Source organism: Haliotis cracherodii, unplaced genomic scaffold, assembly GCF_022045235.1.
Source record: "Haliotis cracherodii isolate W230 unplaced genomic scaffold, xgHalCrac1.p SCAF_4, whole genome shotgun sequence".
Classification (NCBI taxonomy): Eukaryota; Metazoa; Mollusca; class Gastropoda; order Lepetellida; family Haliotidae; genus Haliotis; species Haliotis cracherodii.
Genome location: NW_027266297.1, coordinates 18915941 through 18935529, shown reverse-complemented (window position 1 = coordinate 18935529; position 19589 = coordinate 18915941). Strand labels below are relative to the sequence as shown.

General features: G+C 39.6%; 1 protein-coding gene across 1 annotated transcript; it reads left to right on the top strand.

Moving 5' to 3' along the window:
* Positions 1–1023: 1023 nt before the first annotated feature.
* Positions 1024–10311, top strand: LOC139478578 (E3 ubiquitin-protein ligase RNF170-like). Its single transcript, XM_071261117.1, has 5 exons — positions 1024–1415; positions 4643–4842; positions 5507–5580; positions 7038–7157; positions 7795–10311. The coding sequence occupies exons 1-5, from the start codon at positions 1300–1302 to the stop codon at positions 8116–8118; spliced, it is 834 nt and encodes a 277-aa protein (XP_071117218.1). The 5' UTR covers positions 1024–1299; the 3' UTR covers positions 8119–10311.
* Positions 10312–19589: the final 9278 nt, after the last annotated feature.

Genomic DNA, 19589 nt, shown 5'->3' with positions numbered 1-19589 from the left:
CTGTATGACACACTATTGCTGGCTGGTGGACCATGTGACCACTACCTGGACAGAGTTGATCTGGGACAAGGTGACGTGGAACCATTTAGGGAACGACAACCACCGCACCAAGAACCTGTCTTGGGAAGATTTCCTCACAAGATTACCAATGTTGCCCAGTTTACTCACCCCAATACCCATGCAGTCGTAAGTTCACTGAAAGACGAACTTTGAACCAGGCAGTGTCAGATATTGAACATACGTTGTCTGAACAAGTGCATCTAGGTTAGATGTTATAAGTACTGCAGTAAGTTGTAATCGTGAAGAGATGTGTTATTGCTGTCACGTTTGTTTGTTTGTGTGTTTATCGCCACACTCAGACATATTTTCCAGCTATATGACAGCGGTCTGTAAATAATCAATAATCAGAGTATCCAGTGATTGACAGTGGTGTCATGTAAACAGACAAATTATCATATACATTAGTTCTGAAATGTATGATAAGAAATGAATTTATGATCATCAGTGATACACTTCAAAATAACAATTTAACGAAAGATCAGAAAAAAAATATAATAAATGTAAGTGCTTCATGACTTATCAAATAGATTTGTGTTGTTCCTCTATATATGTAACATTGGCTATCACTTTCCAAAACAATAAGTGTTCGCTATTTAGTGTGTTTTGATTGTCATTATCGGTTCACTAAGTGTCGGCATGAGTTCACTGAACTGGGATATTCCGTAACTGTCGACACTGATTTCCCCTACCAAAGGTGTGTTTGTCGACACTCATTCAACGTGGCTAGACACATTCCACAACACTATATTTATCTGTCGAGATTTCCTTCTGCTTTACTTTTCATCTTTCATAAAAATAGTTGTAAAGAAGTACTACATATTTTCAGCCCTTTGACGTTTATAAACTGGTTCTAATGTTGATACGCACCGCAATCTGACCGCTCTTACTCGTTTTGGTAGACAGGAGCCCAGTCTATGACGTTTACCACTTGAGATTTGTTTACATTAATTCGAGTAAATGTGGTCTGTTGAGATAGGTACTGCAACCATTTGCAATATTTAATGGACAAACAGACATAGTGACATTTCGAATCATTTACGCGTGGGCAATCTCTGCTCTGGCAAGATGATGGCAACTCAAATCACGTGACCTATACTTCCGTGTCTATATTTAGCTGTCTCTCAAGAAGGACACGTTGAGAATGTGATACTAGACATGCAGGCGCTAAATGAGAACATTTGACGCACATTTGAAGATTTTAGTAGATGCCTATGATTTGTCAACAAACCTGTCCAAGAAATGGCATCCTATCTTAGAAAGGCGAATATAATAGAGGGAATAGGAAATGAAGTTGTCTATGGTCTTGGAGCATTCCTGGGAATATTGGTACCAATGATAGTATTTGTGTTAAAAAGGTAATGTCATGTACAGTATCTGTTTTCTTGACTGACATGGTAGGTATGGATATATCTTGTACACATTAATGATTCAGTAGGTGTTACAAGTGAAATCAAAGGTCAAAAGAAACTATAATTTATATTCAGTCACGTATCATGTGTTCATGGGTCAGTGTATGGTGGAGATATAGGCCTATCTGTTACATTTAGCCTTTATACGTGATTTCTCACAATTCTGAATTGATGTATCTGCATTTAGTTTAGATTACATCCATATATGTTAATCTCTGATTATATCCAAATGTCAATTGGTTGATACCAGTAAGTAGTAACAGATTTGTTATTAATCTTTTGTTGGTCTAACATTGTATTCTTGGCAGTTGTGTTCTAGGTGTTTCTTTCAGGTTTGATATGATTTGTTTCATGGCCTATTTGATTACAAACATGTTTTCCATTCACAGTCAGGAGAGTTCATAAATGAATAAATGATATACATTGTTATATTCCTTGATCACATTACAGCATCTCACATGCATTAAAAGTCTCACCTGAAGACTGACCCATTTAAAACATTATAAAATGTCAGCAGAGAAGATAACTGGTAATGTGTTCTCAGTTTGAAAATGTTGTTTATCTATTATATGGTCTCTGCTGAGAATCACCAATTTGCACTCAGTAGTTTTTATGTGCCAATTTGATTGTATGTTTGTTGTTTAACACCATGCAACCAGCCAAGTCACTGAGTCAGACTACCTGATCCATTTTGTCGCCTTGTGTGACATGCCTAGGTTGCTGGGGACCTAACATGGAAATATTTCCGATATGATTGCAAATGGACAACACTTTCAAAATGTTCAAATGTATTCTGCTATTTCATTATCAGTAATAGTACATAGTAGAGTGTCACTGAAATTTCTCATATTTTGTTGCTATGATGTCAGATGGAAGAGTTTGCAGTCAAATTAAATATTTACGAGTATATTTTTTATGTCCCAAGTTTATGACAAACAGACTGTTTGGTAACACTTGTCAAAGATTTGTTATTCTATCTTGTGTTTTGTGCATATTTGAAGTTCCCATGGGGATATTGGTTTAGAATAGGTCCATAGCAACCTATACTGTCGTAAGAGGCAACGACTAAATGGATCATGTGGTCAGGCTCATTGACTTGGTTGATGAAGTATCAAATTTCCTCGACAGCTTGGATTGTTGCTCCCAATATCGTCTGGTCCGGACTGAATTATTTACAGGCCGTAGCCATACAGCTGGAATAGGGCTGAGTGAGCTGTTAGACAACAAACACACACACTCTGTGTATATCAAGGTCAATATTTTTGGTAATTGTCAGTTCAACATTTTGCTGGTGGGCATGTGTTTTTCCTGTCTACAGAGAAGTGTGACTTCATAGCCAAGTTATTTCTATTGACAATCAATCTCACTGTGAACCCGTTAGCTAAGTAAAACCAACCCAGATTTGGTTGATCTTATCATGTTTGTTTGTTTGTTTTTTGTTTGTTTGTTTGTATGTTCTTTAACACCACACTCAGCAATATTCCAGCTATACAACGGCGATCTGTAAATAATCAATTCTGGACCAGACAATACTGTGATTGACATCATGAGCATTGATCCAAGCAGTTGGGATACGATGACATGCATCAACCAAGTCAGCGAGCCTGACCACCCGATCCCGTTAGTCGTGTCTTATGACAAGAATAGTCGCTGAAGACCTATTCTACTCCGGATCTTGATGGTTCTGATCAAATCATAATTTGGAATGTTCATAGTGTGTGGATAGATTTGATTTTACTTCATGATAAACTTATCCATCATAGAAGTACATGGCTGTCTGCCCTTATCACAGATTTAATTGCAGTTTTACATGCAGCAGTTATCAGTGTCAGTTCATGGTGAAATGATCGCAGTACTTCCAAAATAGGTTGTCAGCGCAACAGTGCTTTGATCATTTTGTCGAAATGAAACGTCTTCAGACAGAGACTGAAAGTTATAATCATATTATGAGACTTAAATCATGTTTATTTAGCAGTTTTACTTTTTAAGTATGATCAAAATATTATTTTGCAGGGATTTACCTAGACGAGAATCTGTACTTTACTAAGAAAGTGTTATCCCAAATAAAACATTTGTTACATTTGACCACTTTCTAAATGGCATTGTGTATTCATAGCTTTCGGCCATGGGAGCCGTTCCAATTTACACTTGTCAGAGGGGTACTCAAAGTACATGATCTAGACTACCAATTGTCAGACTTTCATTTTTGTGGAAGCCTCGGTGGCTGAGTGGGTTAGATTGCTGACTTTGTGAGCTGGCAATTAGGTGCCTCACTCTGGCAAGTGTGGGTTCGAATCCCGGACGTGACTCAACCCCCAAAAAGTACGAGAATCTAGAAAGTGTTATCCCAAATATAACATTTGTTACATTTGACCACTTTCTAAATGGCATTGTGTATTCATACCTAGACCTGCTCAGAGGCTGCTATTTTGCCCAAAGCCTGCAGCAATTGTCAGTAAAGAAATTCAAACTGGAATTACAAATTTCTAAATTCATGTTATTTAAGACTTCACTTCTAGTTTTTGCATGTATGGATGTACAAATGTAAAATCCCGAAGTCCACTGTGTAAATGTGCAAAGTGTGCCCACCAGTCTTCAGGTTAAAAAGACCATAAATGCGAAACCATATTGAAGTCAATACTTATAAATAAAAAAGTCATCAATGATAACTTCACAGACTGTTTACGTGATTGTTAACACAAACATCAAGACACAGCCCATCTTTATGTAAATGCCCAAGATCAATTTTGGAAGGTTTAAGTGTTCAAAAGTTATTGCAGTGAAATTAGAGTATAGTCTTTGAATCTTCTAAGGTGAGGTGAATTGGGGTTGAACAATGCACATATTATTGCACTAGTAGTGACGCATTGGTGTTTGTTGGAGGGAGGGGGGACAATTTAACATGGATACCCCACTCAGACACACTGTACTGTCTCCAAGCCAACCAGTCCTTGTTTTTTTTTCACCCTACTGACAAGCGCCAGGCAAGGTAACAAGAAGTACCACCAAGTACGAACCCTGACCCTCCGCTCTCCGAGCAGACTCTATCCAGACAACAAAGGGGGTCTGAATCTTCTGAAGTAGGTGTGGAAACAATAGGATGATGTCATAGATTTGTCATGTACATGGAAGCTGATTGCTGTTGCTGTAAAGTTTTATCACTCAAATTTCAGGCAGCAAAATCGGAATCAGACCATTCACCCGGAGAGTGCAGCCAATGTAGAATCAACACGAACACGTCTTCGCAACGAGGCGGGCACCACAGACAGACCATCGAGAGCCAGACGGGACAATAACGGCCAACTCACATGTCCGATATGTTTGGCTGATGCTGCTTTTGCAATAGAAACAAATTGTGGCCATGTTTTCTGTGGTACGTTTTTATGTGAAGTTTATTATAGAATTCTAGAAAAATGAGCCACAAATATAAAAATATTTGGCTAACCAGAGGCCGGTGCACAGGGGTCTGCACTGCCCTCGTTTCAGACACTTAACATGTCAAGCTCTTTGTGTGTTTTTGTTCACTTCAAGACTTGGGTGTAGTGTGCACCAACTTTTTGGAAATTCAGTATGCTTCCCTGGAAACAAAGTCTTGTAGGTGTAGCAATGACTATGATCTGACCTACCGACATTCATCAAGCAGTGTACGGGTACCAGGTAGGGAGAATAGTTGGATGACCAGATTATAATACAGTGATCTATATTATATATGACACGCTTGATTATGTTTGAACAACAATTAATGTTCACATAAACAGTAAGATATGATATCACTCTTCAGCAAGTACAAATGGGTTTGTGATAGCAAATATTTCATTCCATATCAGGATGTGACTATGATCAGAATCTAGTTTAGTATGATAAAGTAATTGTAGGTGCTGACTTTAACAAATTGCATAATTCAAACAATATTTCAACTTTTTTTTAGAACAGATATGTCCCAATCATGTAAAACAGTGATAATCATCCTCATTATGATAAGCTTGTAGAGTGGATTTAAATGTGTGAATATGATGATAATGATGCATGTATTACAGGCCACTGTGTGATCACCTACTGGCAGCATGGTCAGTGGCTGGGGGCTGTCCGCTGCCCTGTGTGCAGACAACAGGTACGTATAAACCACTGCTTTACACTTACTAAAATTTGTCAGTGGTCCAAAGGACCAGCACCAAAAGAATCTACTGGTCCTGTTGGATCTCTACGAGACACATTGGTACTTAGAGTTTAGACTTGTCGCTGATTTCAAAAGTCGTACAAAGTTAAATTATTTTGTTTGTCCCTCAAATAACACTAGACCACCAGACCACCATTTATATAATTTTACTGGCCCTCAAGAAAATTTACTAGACACGGACTAGCGGACCAGTGTTAATGTTGAGCACTGCACACCAACTGTTTCAAATTGTCTTTGTTCATTGGACATCATCAATCCACCCTCACTTGCATGCTCCAGAATGTAAATGACAAAGCTAAGAATTACTATGAATGTCACATATTACATCGTTTGTGTTTTCCGTGATATGACTGGAATACTGTTAAAAGCGGTGTTAACCCCAACTCACTGACTCACCCGTTTGTGTTTTAGACATGAACACTTTGAGATATTACATCTCTACTCTTTATGTACACATGGCTGCATATTAATAATGTGTGTGGGTGAGATGGGTTGGGATGGATGAATGCATTGGAATGGTATGGATTGGATGGATAGATGGGTGAGTGGATGTTATGGGTGTATGTTCGGGAGGATATGTGTGGATGGGACATTCGTACGTGGATAGAGTGTAAGAGTGTGCATTGCTGATGTCTGTAGGACAACATGTGTATACATTAATGTATATAATATGTTGTTACTGTACAACTAGTGACATATAATAGTTCTCTCTGTCAGTAGGGGCGGTCGAGTGGCCTAGTGGTTAAAGCGTTCACTCGTCATGCCGAAGACCTGGGTTCTATTCCCGACATGGGTACAATGTGTGAAGCCCATTTCTGGTGTCCCCCGCCGTGATATTGCTGGAATATTGCTAAAAGTGGCGTAAAGTCAAACTCACTCACTCACTCTGTCATTAGGGGTGGTTGGGTGGCCTAGTGGTTAAAGCGTTCACTCGTCATGCCGAAGACCTGGGTTCTTTTCCCAACATGGGTACAATGTGTGAAGCCCATTTCTGGTGTCCCCCCGCCGTGATATTGCTGGAATATTGCTATCAGGGGCGTAAAATCAAACTCACTCACTCACTCTGTCAGTAGGGGTGGTTGGGTGGTGTAGTGGTTAAAGCGTTCACTCGTCATGCCGAAGACCTGGGTTCTATTCCCGACATGGGTACAATGTGTGAAGCCCATTTCTGGTGTCCCCCCACCGTGATATTGCTGGAATATTGCTGAAATATTGCTAAAAGCGACATAAAACCACACTCACTCACTCACTCACTCACTCACTCACTCACTCACTGTTGTGTGGTTGCAAGTGTCAAACATGTCCACTGTTTGTCAAATATGATTTGTGTTCCTGCATATTCTAGTTTCTCTCCTTGTGGGCCGATTGTGATAGTTTGTTCTGGCTTGCAGATCACTCTCCTCCTGCGTAACTTCACTGAGGGGGAAAACATCGAGGACAGTGCAGAACGAAGAGTTATTTTAGACCAGATTAGCAACTACAACAGGCGATTCTCAGGGGAACCCAGGCCAGTACGTTCCAGGAAAATAAACATTAACCGTAAACTAATATGTAATTTATCTCAAAATTGTACTTATCAGTGATATATTGTTTGACAGTCTTGGTTGAGGGTATCCCATGTTTAAGCTGTTCTATAAGGATGAAGAAAGGGATAAGCTTGGTGTTTAAGGGCAGGGAGAAAGGAGTGATGAATGAGTATACCCAGCCGGTCATGTCAGCCAATCATCATATATTATCCATTTTGCATCCTTTGGAACTATTTATATTATTTACATTTCTTCTGAAACCACTGGACTTGGATGGTGAAAGTTAACATGAATTGTCACTAGGTAGTGTAGTAGTTACAGCGTTCAGTTGTCACATCTGAAATCTGAGTTCGCTTCCCCACATCGATAAAATGTGTGAAGCTATTTCTTGTGTACCCTGCTGTGATATTGCTGGAATATTGCTAAACGCAGTGTAAAACCATACTCACTCACTCTAAAACATGCTCACAGAATTCCAATCACAATAAGAAAAGTGCTGCACCAGCCATATTGTAAACAAAATTCCACCATTTTTGCATGTTCATTTTGAAATTTTTGAGAAAATTTTTGAGAAATTTTAAGTAACAGCAAATTTCTCATGCATATTCAATGTCATTTTCAGATCACCGACTATATCCGAGACCTGCCTGTCCTACTGCGACATGCATATACAGAGTTCTTCTCAGTGGGAGGGCTCATTTGGATGTTCCGACTGCGTGTGATAGTGTGTTTCTTTGCAGCCTTGTTATACTTCATCTCCCCGTTAGACATCATTCCGGAAGCTGTGTTCGGATTGCTGGGATTCCTGGACGATCTGTTCATTATTCTGCTCCTCGCAATATATATTACTATAATATACAGACAAGTTGTCCAGGCCAGGTCGCAGAGGACCGTCCCCTCAGCGCCACCTCCTGAAGGTCAAGGACCGACGCTAGGTCAAAGTTGAAGAGTTTTGTGAATGTTTTTGAAAGTGCATACTGCTTTGTTTTGAAGAGATACCCGGTGTGCCATCTCTTTTGTTAAAACAGCAAAAGTGATGTGTGTTTTTATGACCATTTTTCAAGGTCTGAGCTTTTTTAGGGCCATGAAAATATTACGCTAGGATATGGACTCTCTTAACCAATATTTATTGCTCTGTGCAGCGCTGTAACTGTCAGAAGACTTCAAATGGACACCCATTCTAGATCTGTTGTACCCTAAGCATATCACAAAAGACAGTTCTTGTGGAAAGTGTTAAGATGGCTCAGGGAAGTAGGATTTAGACATATGAATCTAGATCATAGCAAGGTTGCAATAGAATGGCACCGTACTACTGCCATGGACCAAACACCCTCTCTCACCAACTTTATTGCACTAATACAACACACAGTTTATGATTGACTAAAGTGGAGATTGGGTGTTCATGATGACAGCTGTGCATAAATAGTTCCTAGAGGGTGACCGTCGTTGGAGACCAACTCACTCACACCTGATCCATGCTCACATTATTGACTTTCGTTTGCCTGGATGAGCTTCAGAGACTAAGCATGGCCGTGATATATCTATTGTATTACTGCCTGCATCATTAAACCTCAATTACCTTGCTTTTCAGTCAGAAATATTGTTTCTTGTAACATTTAAAATGCCTCACAGAAGTGCATGTTTTAGGTTCTATATGAGCAGGTATGAATGTCCATGGCTGAGTTACTTCACAAGCAGAATACAGAACTTACATTCTTTTCAATCAAAAGTTACCCATATCCACAGACTTTGTGCTTGCAGTACCATATTAAAGCTTATTGTGGTATATATTTTACACATGAACATTAATTCTTTGTTGTATTATGGTATTCAATAAGATACCTGTATGTGTCATAGTTTTTCATGGATGTCAACTGATCTGTTTTAACTGTTCTGAGTATTTCAATTAATCTAAGCTTTTAATTACATTGAGCAAATGTATACTTTATATAGGGACATATACAGGAAAACCAATCAGTCTGTTGGCATTCTTGAAAAGAGCATCTTTGTGAGGTATGTTTACAACAAATGAATAGAATAGAATTATATTGAAAGAAACATGTCCTTATTTCCATGTGGCTGTATGATGGGCAGAGTTGCCTCCCCTGGGCATGCTTTGTATCCTGTTATCATGGGTTCAAATCCCGGATTTGCACCTGAATGCGATCCTTAGTTTTTCAGCACTATATCAAAATCTTAGACTAGGTTTCCTCCAGCTGCCAACGCATTATATTACTGATATGCGACTCAAAGCACAGTTAAACCCAACTCACTCACTCACCTATATGATAGATCCGTCTGGGAAGTGGACACACGGGATGACATCCAGATCCAGATGTCAGAGGGAGTATTTCCCAATCGTCTGTTTTGCAAAGTCTATTTTAACATTTGAAGTATTTCTCTGCAGCGTGTTATCATTATATATTATCAATCGATCAAACTATTAAGGGTCAAGTTATTTATATTGCACTGTATAAAGTAAGCATCTGTTTTCTCACATGCAGCAAGTTTCCCTAGTTGTTTTCTCCAGTTATCTTCGCAACCTCTACATCTCTAGTTCGGGCACAGATGGCCCAGTTGTCTAAAGCTGTGTCACAGTTGAAGTGTTCCTGCCTGCTGTTAGAATGCTCTACGCATAGATAGCCTGTTCCTGTGCAAAGTTGGGTTCCTTAGGCTTCCCAGAATCCTTTGATCGTTGGTTCAAATTCCAGATTTCCCCTGATGTTTCTAGGTTGTTCAGCACCATACTTGTGCTTGTGGGCTCCTCCTACGTCAATCTGACACGCCATGATAAAACTGAAATACTGTTTAACTCGGGCATGGGTGTCAGCACCGCAAATGTGTTCATGGATTCACTGAAGGAAACGTCTTCAACCTGAATCACTTCACGATTCCTCCCATGTCAAGCTGGCACAGCTGGATAACTAAAATAATAAAAAATGTCCAAGACTTGCATCCACATGGCAATAGTTTCAGCCATGCCATGAAGATGTACTTCCAGATGCTGTTCATCCACCCTCCAGGTCCCCCTACTTGTGTTAACAAGTTTATCTGATTCTCATCCCAGCTCAACTCTCTGTGTCTTTCTTGCTGTGACAGGTGCTTTTGAATATTATGTCATTATTCATGAAATAACTGATTGCCATTAAACTTGTATATTTATTAGCATGACTGTTGGTGTTGTATTTGATTACCGTAGTAATATGCCCATTCTTTTCTATTGGAGTACAAAATACAGGATTGACATTCAATGTCCTGAACACACTACATACAACACAGACAATGCAATGGTATTCGTTAAAGAACAGGTAATGGCTGTTCTCATTGATGAAATAAGGCACAGGTGTAATCGGAAATACAGTGTTGAACGACTGTCCAGTTAATGAGTTCTGTGTGTCCTGCCTGATTTGTGTCTTTATTCGTAACAAATGTTCTTATTTGGGATTACACTTTATCAGTAAAGAGACCGCCTCCGTGGTCTTGTGGTAGAGCGTCCGCCCGGAGATCGGAATGTCCGAGGTTCGATCCCCGGCCGCGTCATACCAAAAGACGTTAAAAGATGGTACTTCTTGTTACCCTGTCTGGCGCTCGGCATTAGGGGGCTAAAACAAGGACTGGTCGGCTGGGAGTCAGTATACTGTGTCTGGGGTATTGGTGTTAAACTGCGGCATGGTATGTCAGTCAGCTAGCACTATAAATCGGCATCAGTCCGGACTAGTACAAGCAGCCACATACACACACGTACATGCACGTCGCTATATAAGTGCAATAATCTTGGACGCGACGTTGGAGCCCATTTCACCTTACCTATCAGTAAAGAGTATATACTATCAGCACTTGTCAGCAGGATGTAAATTTGATAGAATTTGGATCAGCATAATGGTGATCCGGTGCATATATTTTGACTTCAAGAAGAAAACGGTACTCGTCTATTATTTAGCCTTCATATTTGGCAAATTTGGTTTTCTTATTTCGTTCAATTCCAATTACAATCAAATCGCCAATTCCCTTCCACTGATTTACCCACCTGAACTAGAAATATAGGAGACCAGTGAGACCGCCTGATCTGTTTCATATTTAGATCTATGCATACAGATTCAGAGTGGTAAAACACTCTCCACAAGACTATGACAAGAGGAAGGACTTTCCAGTTGTTAACTTTCCCTTCATGTCGAGCAATATTCAAGCAGCTCCAGCCTTTGGTTTTTACATTTTTCGCAACTTTTGAGATACAAATGAGCCTGTTCTTTCTACCCAGATTCTAAAGAGCGTCATACAACTCGGCCTCGTTAAAGCTTTCAAAAAGTTTTATGGTAGACATGTGGAGGACACTTCCAAATTTGACGCATCGGTGACAAAAATGATGTCCGTTGCAATTCCCTATTTTCACTTGTACCATATGTTCCCATGTTTTTTTCAGGTGAACAAATGACTTGCCTTTGCATGTGTGTGTGATGGGTGCCACAGGTGGGGCAGGATACGCTCACCTTTTCGCGAACACCTAGTATCATTAATATTTGATAGTGATTCATAAACACATGCTCATGATATAGTCGCAAATGTACAATAGAATCTCCTTGATGCAGATATTTCTATTGGATATGGAAAGGGTTTTGTCGCTTCATGTATTTGGAATATCTACAAATAGTCCAGTTTTAATAAATAAATCATGTGAGTTTGTCATTATCCACTTGATTGTCCACAAGCTTGATCAAAGTTAGATTTTGAATAAGGTTTCTTAGACCCTAAAGCCTTATGCATGTGGCCCCATGGTCTATGAAGTCGCTATGACAGGGAGAAGCCACAGGTTGGAGTTTCTGCCCAAATAGAATGAACTGGGCGAAAAACACCTGATCGGTAGACATCAATCTCTCAAGTGGCCAGTCTCCACTACTTGGCACACTTGGACTTGCTAGCTCTCATAGCGAACTGACACACTGACTGTCCCTGGCCACACTACCATCTAGCAGCAGTCAGGACCATGGTGTACATGTTGAAGGTGTTTCCCCACATCGGCTTCACCTGCTAGTGGTGTAGATTAGCCCGCATTTTGAGAAATACTTTAAATGAGGATATAAGCTTTAGCTTTAATAGGACTATTCATCTGGTGTTGGCCATTTGAAAATTCTAGATGGCTATCAAATTTCAGGATGTCAACCCAATTTGTCAGTAAAAACCGAAATGAAATTTCTGAGGTGTACTGGAAAATATTTCAGCATTGAAGTCTAACTGGGCTGGTTTAGAAGCAATGTGAGAAATAAATTATTGTAATAACTTAGGTACCGACCTTTTGATATTCTAGGAGAAGGGATGAGGGCTGGGATTTTGCTAGGCGACTGGATATTTTTTCACCTACAGCTGTAAAACCAGATAAGAAGCTTTTTAATTGCATTCAGAAAAGACACAACATCGTATCTATCCTATTTACATGGAAACTCTACTGAACTCAATCTTCATGACCACACGAGGTTCCAACATGACCTGTGACGATGCATACAACATAGTGTATGACCATGCATGCAATATACTCCAATGGTGAGTTGATATGGATAGAATATGAGCCCATTTCAGATGCTTTTGAATTGAATTTCATAACACACCAGGTATATAGTAGAATGATCATTGCTAAATCTTTTAAGGCATCCTTGTTGTACCGAACATACAAACTGAGCATCAGATTTAAGTGATCTTGGTGGGAGATATTGACTTATGGGTTTACAAAGATAGCTTGCCCAGCATACAACTTAATGCTATAATCAGGACTTTGAACTCGATCCTTGCTGCTACAGACAACCACTGCAGGTCATGTATTATGAGAGAGAGACAGACAGACAGACAGTTTATTCAGTAAGAAGGCCATAGGCCCATAATACAGACAATGGTTGATTGCATGAACTACGCATGCCAAGGAAGTAGTCGATTTAAGTTTCTCTTAGCTGTTGGACTTTATATAGATATAAACATGTGTTATATACAACATCAAAGTTTTCTGATGAAATAATTTCAGTAAAAGATGTTACAGTTTGAAACTTGATATAATGTTTAAGATACATATTTCTTAGGGCTGAATAACGCTCACATACAAGTAAAACATGAAATTCATCTTCAATAAAAGATATACCATTTTCTATACAATATTTACATAATCGTTCAGTGTATGGGACATTTGTGTATCTCCCCAAGTCAATTGCAAGTTTAAACTTGCTACATCTGAAACGAGTCATACATATTCTCATATGTACTGGTATGGGGAGTGTAAGATATTTTTCTACATTCAACAGGGATTTAAAATGTTTATAATAAAAGGGATCAGATATACTATTGATAGAACTACACCATGATTGTTGAAGGTTATCAAATAATCTTTGCTTAAAAAGATGAATAAATACCTTCACATTGCCAACATCTTGTGTTAACCATACATATCCAAAACCTAATTTAAACAAAATATTCTTAATGTGAGTAGCCCATGTGGTGCGACCAGAATGGTCCAGTGATTTGAGCATTAAATAACATTGGCGAGGCAGTCTGTGCTCGTCCAAACGCAATTGCCTGCACCAATACTTGATGGCCCTTGTGGTATACACAAGTTGGAGAGGGGCTCTTCCCCACTCTCCTAAAACCATTGCATTGTTTGTTGTTTTACCTGTATTTAGAAACCATTTACACATTTTGTTCTGTACATCTTCAATAATTTTACAATATGAGATGCCCCATATTTCTGCACCGTAACAGACAGCTCTGTAGTATTCTGTATACCTTGTAGTTTTGAAGTAGATTGTTGCGATGCTACACAACATGGTGTCACAGTAGTCCAGACGGGGAAGTAGGAGGGTTCGTGCGAAGGCGGTTGTAGGTTCTCTCGTTGATAGATGCCAGATAGGTTTCGCACTTGATAATGGCACTTCCTGCACAGTTCGTGTACTTGGTGATCCATGCTGAGGTTCTTCAACCAACATGGCCCCAGTTTTGTCATGTTTCAGCCTTATTTTGCCACCATCCAAGACCCATCGGATCTGTGCATGTCTCAATACTGTTACGACACCTTGTGGTATAGGATAATACCGTCCGCTGGTTGTGTGTCATCCGCGTACATGTGGCGCACTCCAGCGTCAGCTTACCAAGTTGTTGGTGCAAGGCGCGGATTGTACTGGGCCCAAAACACATCCCTGTGGTACCCCATATGTCATATATAGACAGCTAGATTCAAAACTCCTCAGAAATAACAGGCTGGTATCCTCTTAAATAGGAAATGTTAAATGCGCCGTCAAGACAAGGTGAGGTGAGGTGAAATGGGGTTTAACGTCGCGTCCATGATTATTGCACTTATGTGCATGTACGTGTGTATGTTTGTGTGGCTGCTTGTACTAGTCCGGACTGATGCCGATTTATAGTGGTAGCTCACTGACATACCATGCCGCAGTTTAACAGGAATATCCCACTCAGACACAGTATACTGACTCCGAGCCGACCACTCCTTGTTTTAGCCCTTTAATGCCGAGCGCCAGACAGGGTAACAACAAGTACCATCTTTTAACGTCTTCTGGTATGACGCGGCTCCGGATCGAACCCCGGACCTTTCGCTCTCCGGGCGGATGCTCTACCACTAGACCACGGAGGCGGTCATGGAAAGACAAAATTCAAGATAATTATATCCTCTGAATGAGTATCGAATACCGCATATCTAATCGAATGAGAATTCCCATACCACCATCAACAGTTAAATGTAGACTTCCTCACATGCAAGTAGTGTCGTCTCAACACTATGTCCAGCTATAGAAGCAGTCTGAAACTTATAGTACAGCTGATTTCAGTGAAAGTGCTCCTCCGATCTTACATTCACTGTTTTTGCAAGGATGTTAGGATAGATTTGAGGTAGGGTTATCGCGCTTTATAAACTGGTCACAGTCCAAGTAATTTTCCTTAAACAAGAGCCTGACAAACACCCTTTTTAATCAGAGTTGCACTGTTCTTGTGTCGAGACTAATGTTTATGATTCTTGTCACCACAGGAAGGACACATATGTTCCAACAACAGTTTTGTGACAATCGGATCCAAATCACAAGTTGTAACTTTGGATTGATTTATCCAATGACACACAAATGCAGTAAATGTCCACAAATGTTGAAATCGTATACAAACGTTGCAATTACATGACACTGAGTACAGTAAATGGCAACAACACATACCACTACATACAGTAGATGGCAACAACACATACCACTACATACAGTAGATGGCAACAACACATACCACTACATACAGTAAATGGCAACACCACATAACACTGTATACAGTGAATGGCAAGACCACATAATACATACAGTAGATGGCAACACTACATTACACTACATACAGTAAATGGCAACACCACATAATACTTACAGTAAATGGCAAGACCACATAACACTACATACAGTAAATGGCAACACCACATAATACTTACAGTAAATGGCAAGACCACATAACACTACATACAGTAAATGGCAACAGCACATAATACATACAGTAAATGGCAACAACACATAATACATACAGTAAATGGCAACACCACTTAATACTTACAGTAAATGGCAAGACCACATAACACTACATACAGTAGATGGCAACAACACATAATACATACAGTAAATGGCAACAACACATAATACATACAGTAAATGGCAACACCACTTAACACTACATACAGTAAATGGCAAGACCACATAATACTTACAGTAAATGGCAAGACCACATAACACTACATACAGTAAATGGCAACACCACATCACACTACATACAGTAAATGGCAACTCCACATAACACTGTATACACTGAATGGCAACAACACATACCACTACATACAGTAAAAGGCAACACCACATAACACTGTATACAGTGAATGGCAACACCACATCACACTACATAAAGTAAATGGCATCACCACATCACACTACATACAGTAAATGGCAACAACACATAATACTTACAGTAAATGGCAACACCACATGACACTACTTACAGTAAATGGCAACACCACATAACACTGTATACAGTGAATGGCAACACCACATAACACTTCATAAAGTAAATGGCATCGCCACATCACACTACATACAGTAAATGGCAACACCACATCACACTACATACAGTAAATGGCAAGACCACATAACACTACATACAGTAAATGGCAACACCACATAACACTGTATACAGTGAATGGCAACAACACATACCACTACATACAGTAAAAGGCAACACCACATAACACTGTATACAGTGAATGGCAAGACCACATCACACTACATACAGTAAATGGCAACACCACATAACACTACATACAGTAAATGGCAACAACACATAATACATACAGTAAATGGCAACACCACATGACACTACATACAGTAAATGGTAACACCACATAACACTACATACAGTAAATGGCAACACCACATAACACTGTATACAGTAAATGGCAACAACACATACCTCTACATACAGTAAATGGCAACACCACATAACACTGTATACAGTGAATGGCAAGACCACATCACACTGCATACAGTAAATGGCAACACCACATAACAGTGTATACAGTGAATGGCAACACCACATCACACTACATACAGTAAATGGCAACACCACATAACACTGTATACAGTGAATGGCAACACCACATAACACTACATAAAGTAAATGGCATCACCACATCACACTACATACAGTAAATGGCAACAACACATCACACTGCATACAGTAAATGGCAACACCACATAACACTGTATACAGTGAATGGCAACACCACATCACACTACATACAGTAAATGGCAACACCACATAACACTGTATACAGTGAATGGCAACACCACATCACACTACATACAGTAAATGGCAACACCACATCACACTGCATACAGTAAATGGCAACACCACATAACACTGTATACAGTGAATGGCAACACCACATCACACTACATACAGTAAATGGCAACACCACATAACACTGTATACAGTGAATGGCAACACCACATCACACTACATACAGTAAATGGCAACACCACATAACACTGTATACAGTGAATGGCAACACCACATCACACTACATACAGTAAATGGCAACACCACATCACACTGCATACAGTAAATGGCAACACCACATGACACTACATACAGTAAATGGCAACACCACATGACACTACATACAGTAGATGGCAACACCACATGACACTACATACAGTAGATGGCAACACCACATGACACTACATACAGTAAATGGCAACACCACATGACACTACATACAGTAGATGGCAACACCACATCACACTGCATACAGTAAATGGCAACACCACATGACACTACATACAGTAGATGGCAACACCACATAACACTACATACAGTAAATGGCAACACCACATGACACTACATACAGTAGATGGCAACACCACATCACACTGCATACAGTAAATGGCAACACCACATAACAGTGTATACAGTGAATGGCAACACCACATAACACTACATACAGTGCAACACCACATACCACTACATACAGTAAATGGCAACACCACATAACACTACATACAGTGCAACACCACATACCACTACATACAGTAAATGGCAACACCACATCACACTACATACAGTAGATGGCAACACCACATAAACCTACATACAGTAAATGGCAACACCACATGACACTGTATACAGTGAATGGCAACAACACATCACACTGCATACTGTAGATGGCAACACCACATCACACTGCATACTGTAGATGGCAACACCACATTACACTACATACAGTAGATGGCAACACCACATAACACTACATACAGTGCAACAACACATACCACTACATACAGTAAATGGCAACACCACATCACACTACATACTGTAGATGGCAACAACACATAAAACATACAGTAAATGGCAACAACACATACCACTACATACAGTAAATGGCAACACCACTTAACACTACATACAGTGAATGGCAACACCACATAACACTACATACAGTGAATGGCAACACCACATAACACTACATACAGTGAATGGCAAGACCACATAACACTACATACAGTAAATGGCAACACCACATGACACTACATACAGTAAATGGCAACACCACATAACACTACATACAGTGAATGGCAACACCACATAACACTACATACAGTAAATGGCAACACCACATAATACTACATACAGTGAATGGCAAGACCACATAACACTACATACAGTAAATGGCAACACCACATGACACTACATACAGTAAATGGCAACACCACATAACACTACATAAAGTAACATCACTTTACAATACATACAGTAAATGTCAACACCACATTACTTTGCACACAGTCAATGGCAAAAGCACGTGACACTGCATACAGTAAATGGAAACACCACATGACACTTCATTCGGTAAATGGCATGTATTTTTTCACAGTTCATATTTTTTTATTTTTTTAGTGACATTACGTGTTTGGAAATTACTTGTAGTGACAATATGTGTAGTGACACTACGAATAGAGTCATTACGTATAGTGACATTAAGTGTTGTGACATTACTTGTAGTGACAATACGTATAGTGACATCATGTGAACTGGCATTATGTGAACTGACATTATGTGTAGTGACATTATGTGTAGCGACATGTGTAGTGACATTGTGTGAACTGACATTATGTGTAGCAACATGTGAACTGAAATTATGTGTGGTGAAATTACATGTAGCGGCATTATGTGTAGTGACATTACGTATAGTGACATTATGTGTAGCAATATTATGTGTAGTGACGTTATGTGTATTGACATTATGTGTAGTGACATTATGTTTTGGGACATTATGTTTTGGGACATTATGTGTAGTGACATTACGTATAGTGTCATTACGTGTTTGTTTGTTGTTTGTTTGTTGTTTAACTATATGACGGCGGTGATAGACATCATGAGCATCGATCCACGCAATTGGGATACAATGATATGCATCAACCAAGGCAGCGAGCCTCACCACCCGACCCCGTTTGTCGCATCTAACGACAAGCATAGTCGCCTTTTATGGCAAGCATCGGTTGCTGAAGACCTATATTTTCTAACCTGGATCGTGACGGGTGGACATTACGTGTTGTGGCAATATGAGTAGTGACATAGACTGAATGAGTCGTCGTTATTATTTTTTTCTTCCCGTATCAGATCATCAGGCATTTTTACCAGATATGGTGTTTGGAAACACAAACAATGTGGAAATGGAAAGCTACTCCACACGGTAGATGTTTTTCTTACACTCACGAACTTCCCTTTACATCATTTTCTTTCTAAAATCTTCCTTAAACGTTTATCAACAAATGTTCCGATGAATATTTTTCATAACGATTTTCGTGTCACAGACATTTAATGATTTTCACGAGACAAATCATTAAATCAATATGGGGA

Excerpts from the sequence above, each read along its gene's own strand:
- LOC139478578 (XM_071261117.1), top strand. The coding sequence starts at position 1,300 with ATGGCATCCTATCTTAGAAAGGCGAATATAATAGAGGGAATAGGAAAT. Across the intron at positions 1,416-4,642 it reads ATAGTATTTGTGTTAAAAAG|GCAGCAAAATCGGAATCAGA; the intron begins GTAATGTCATGT and ends CTCAAATTTCAG. Across the intron at positions 7,158-7,794 it reads TCTCAGGGGAACCCAGGCCA|ATCACCGACTATATCCGAGA; the intron begins GTACGTTCCAGG and ends TGTCATTTTCAG.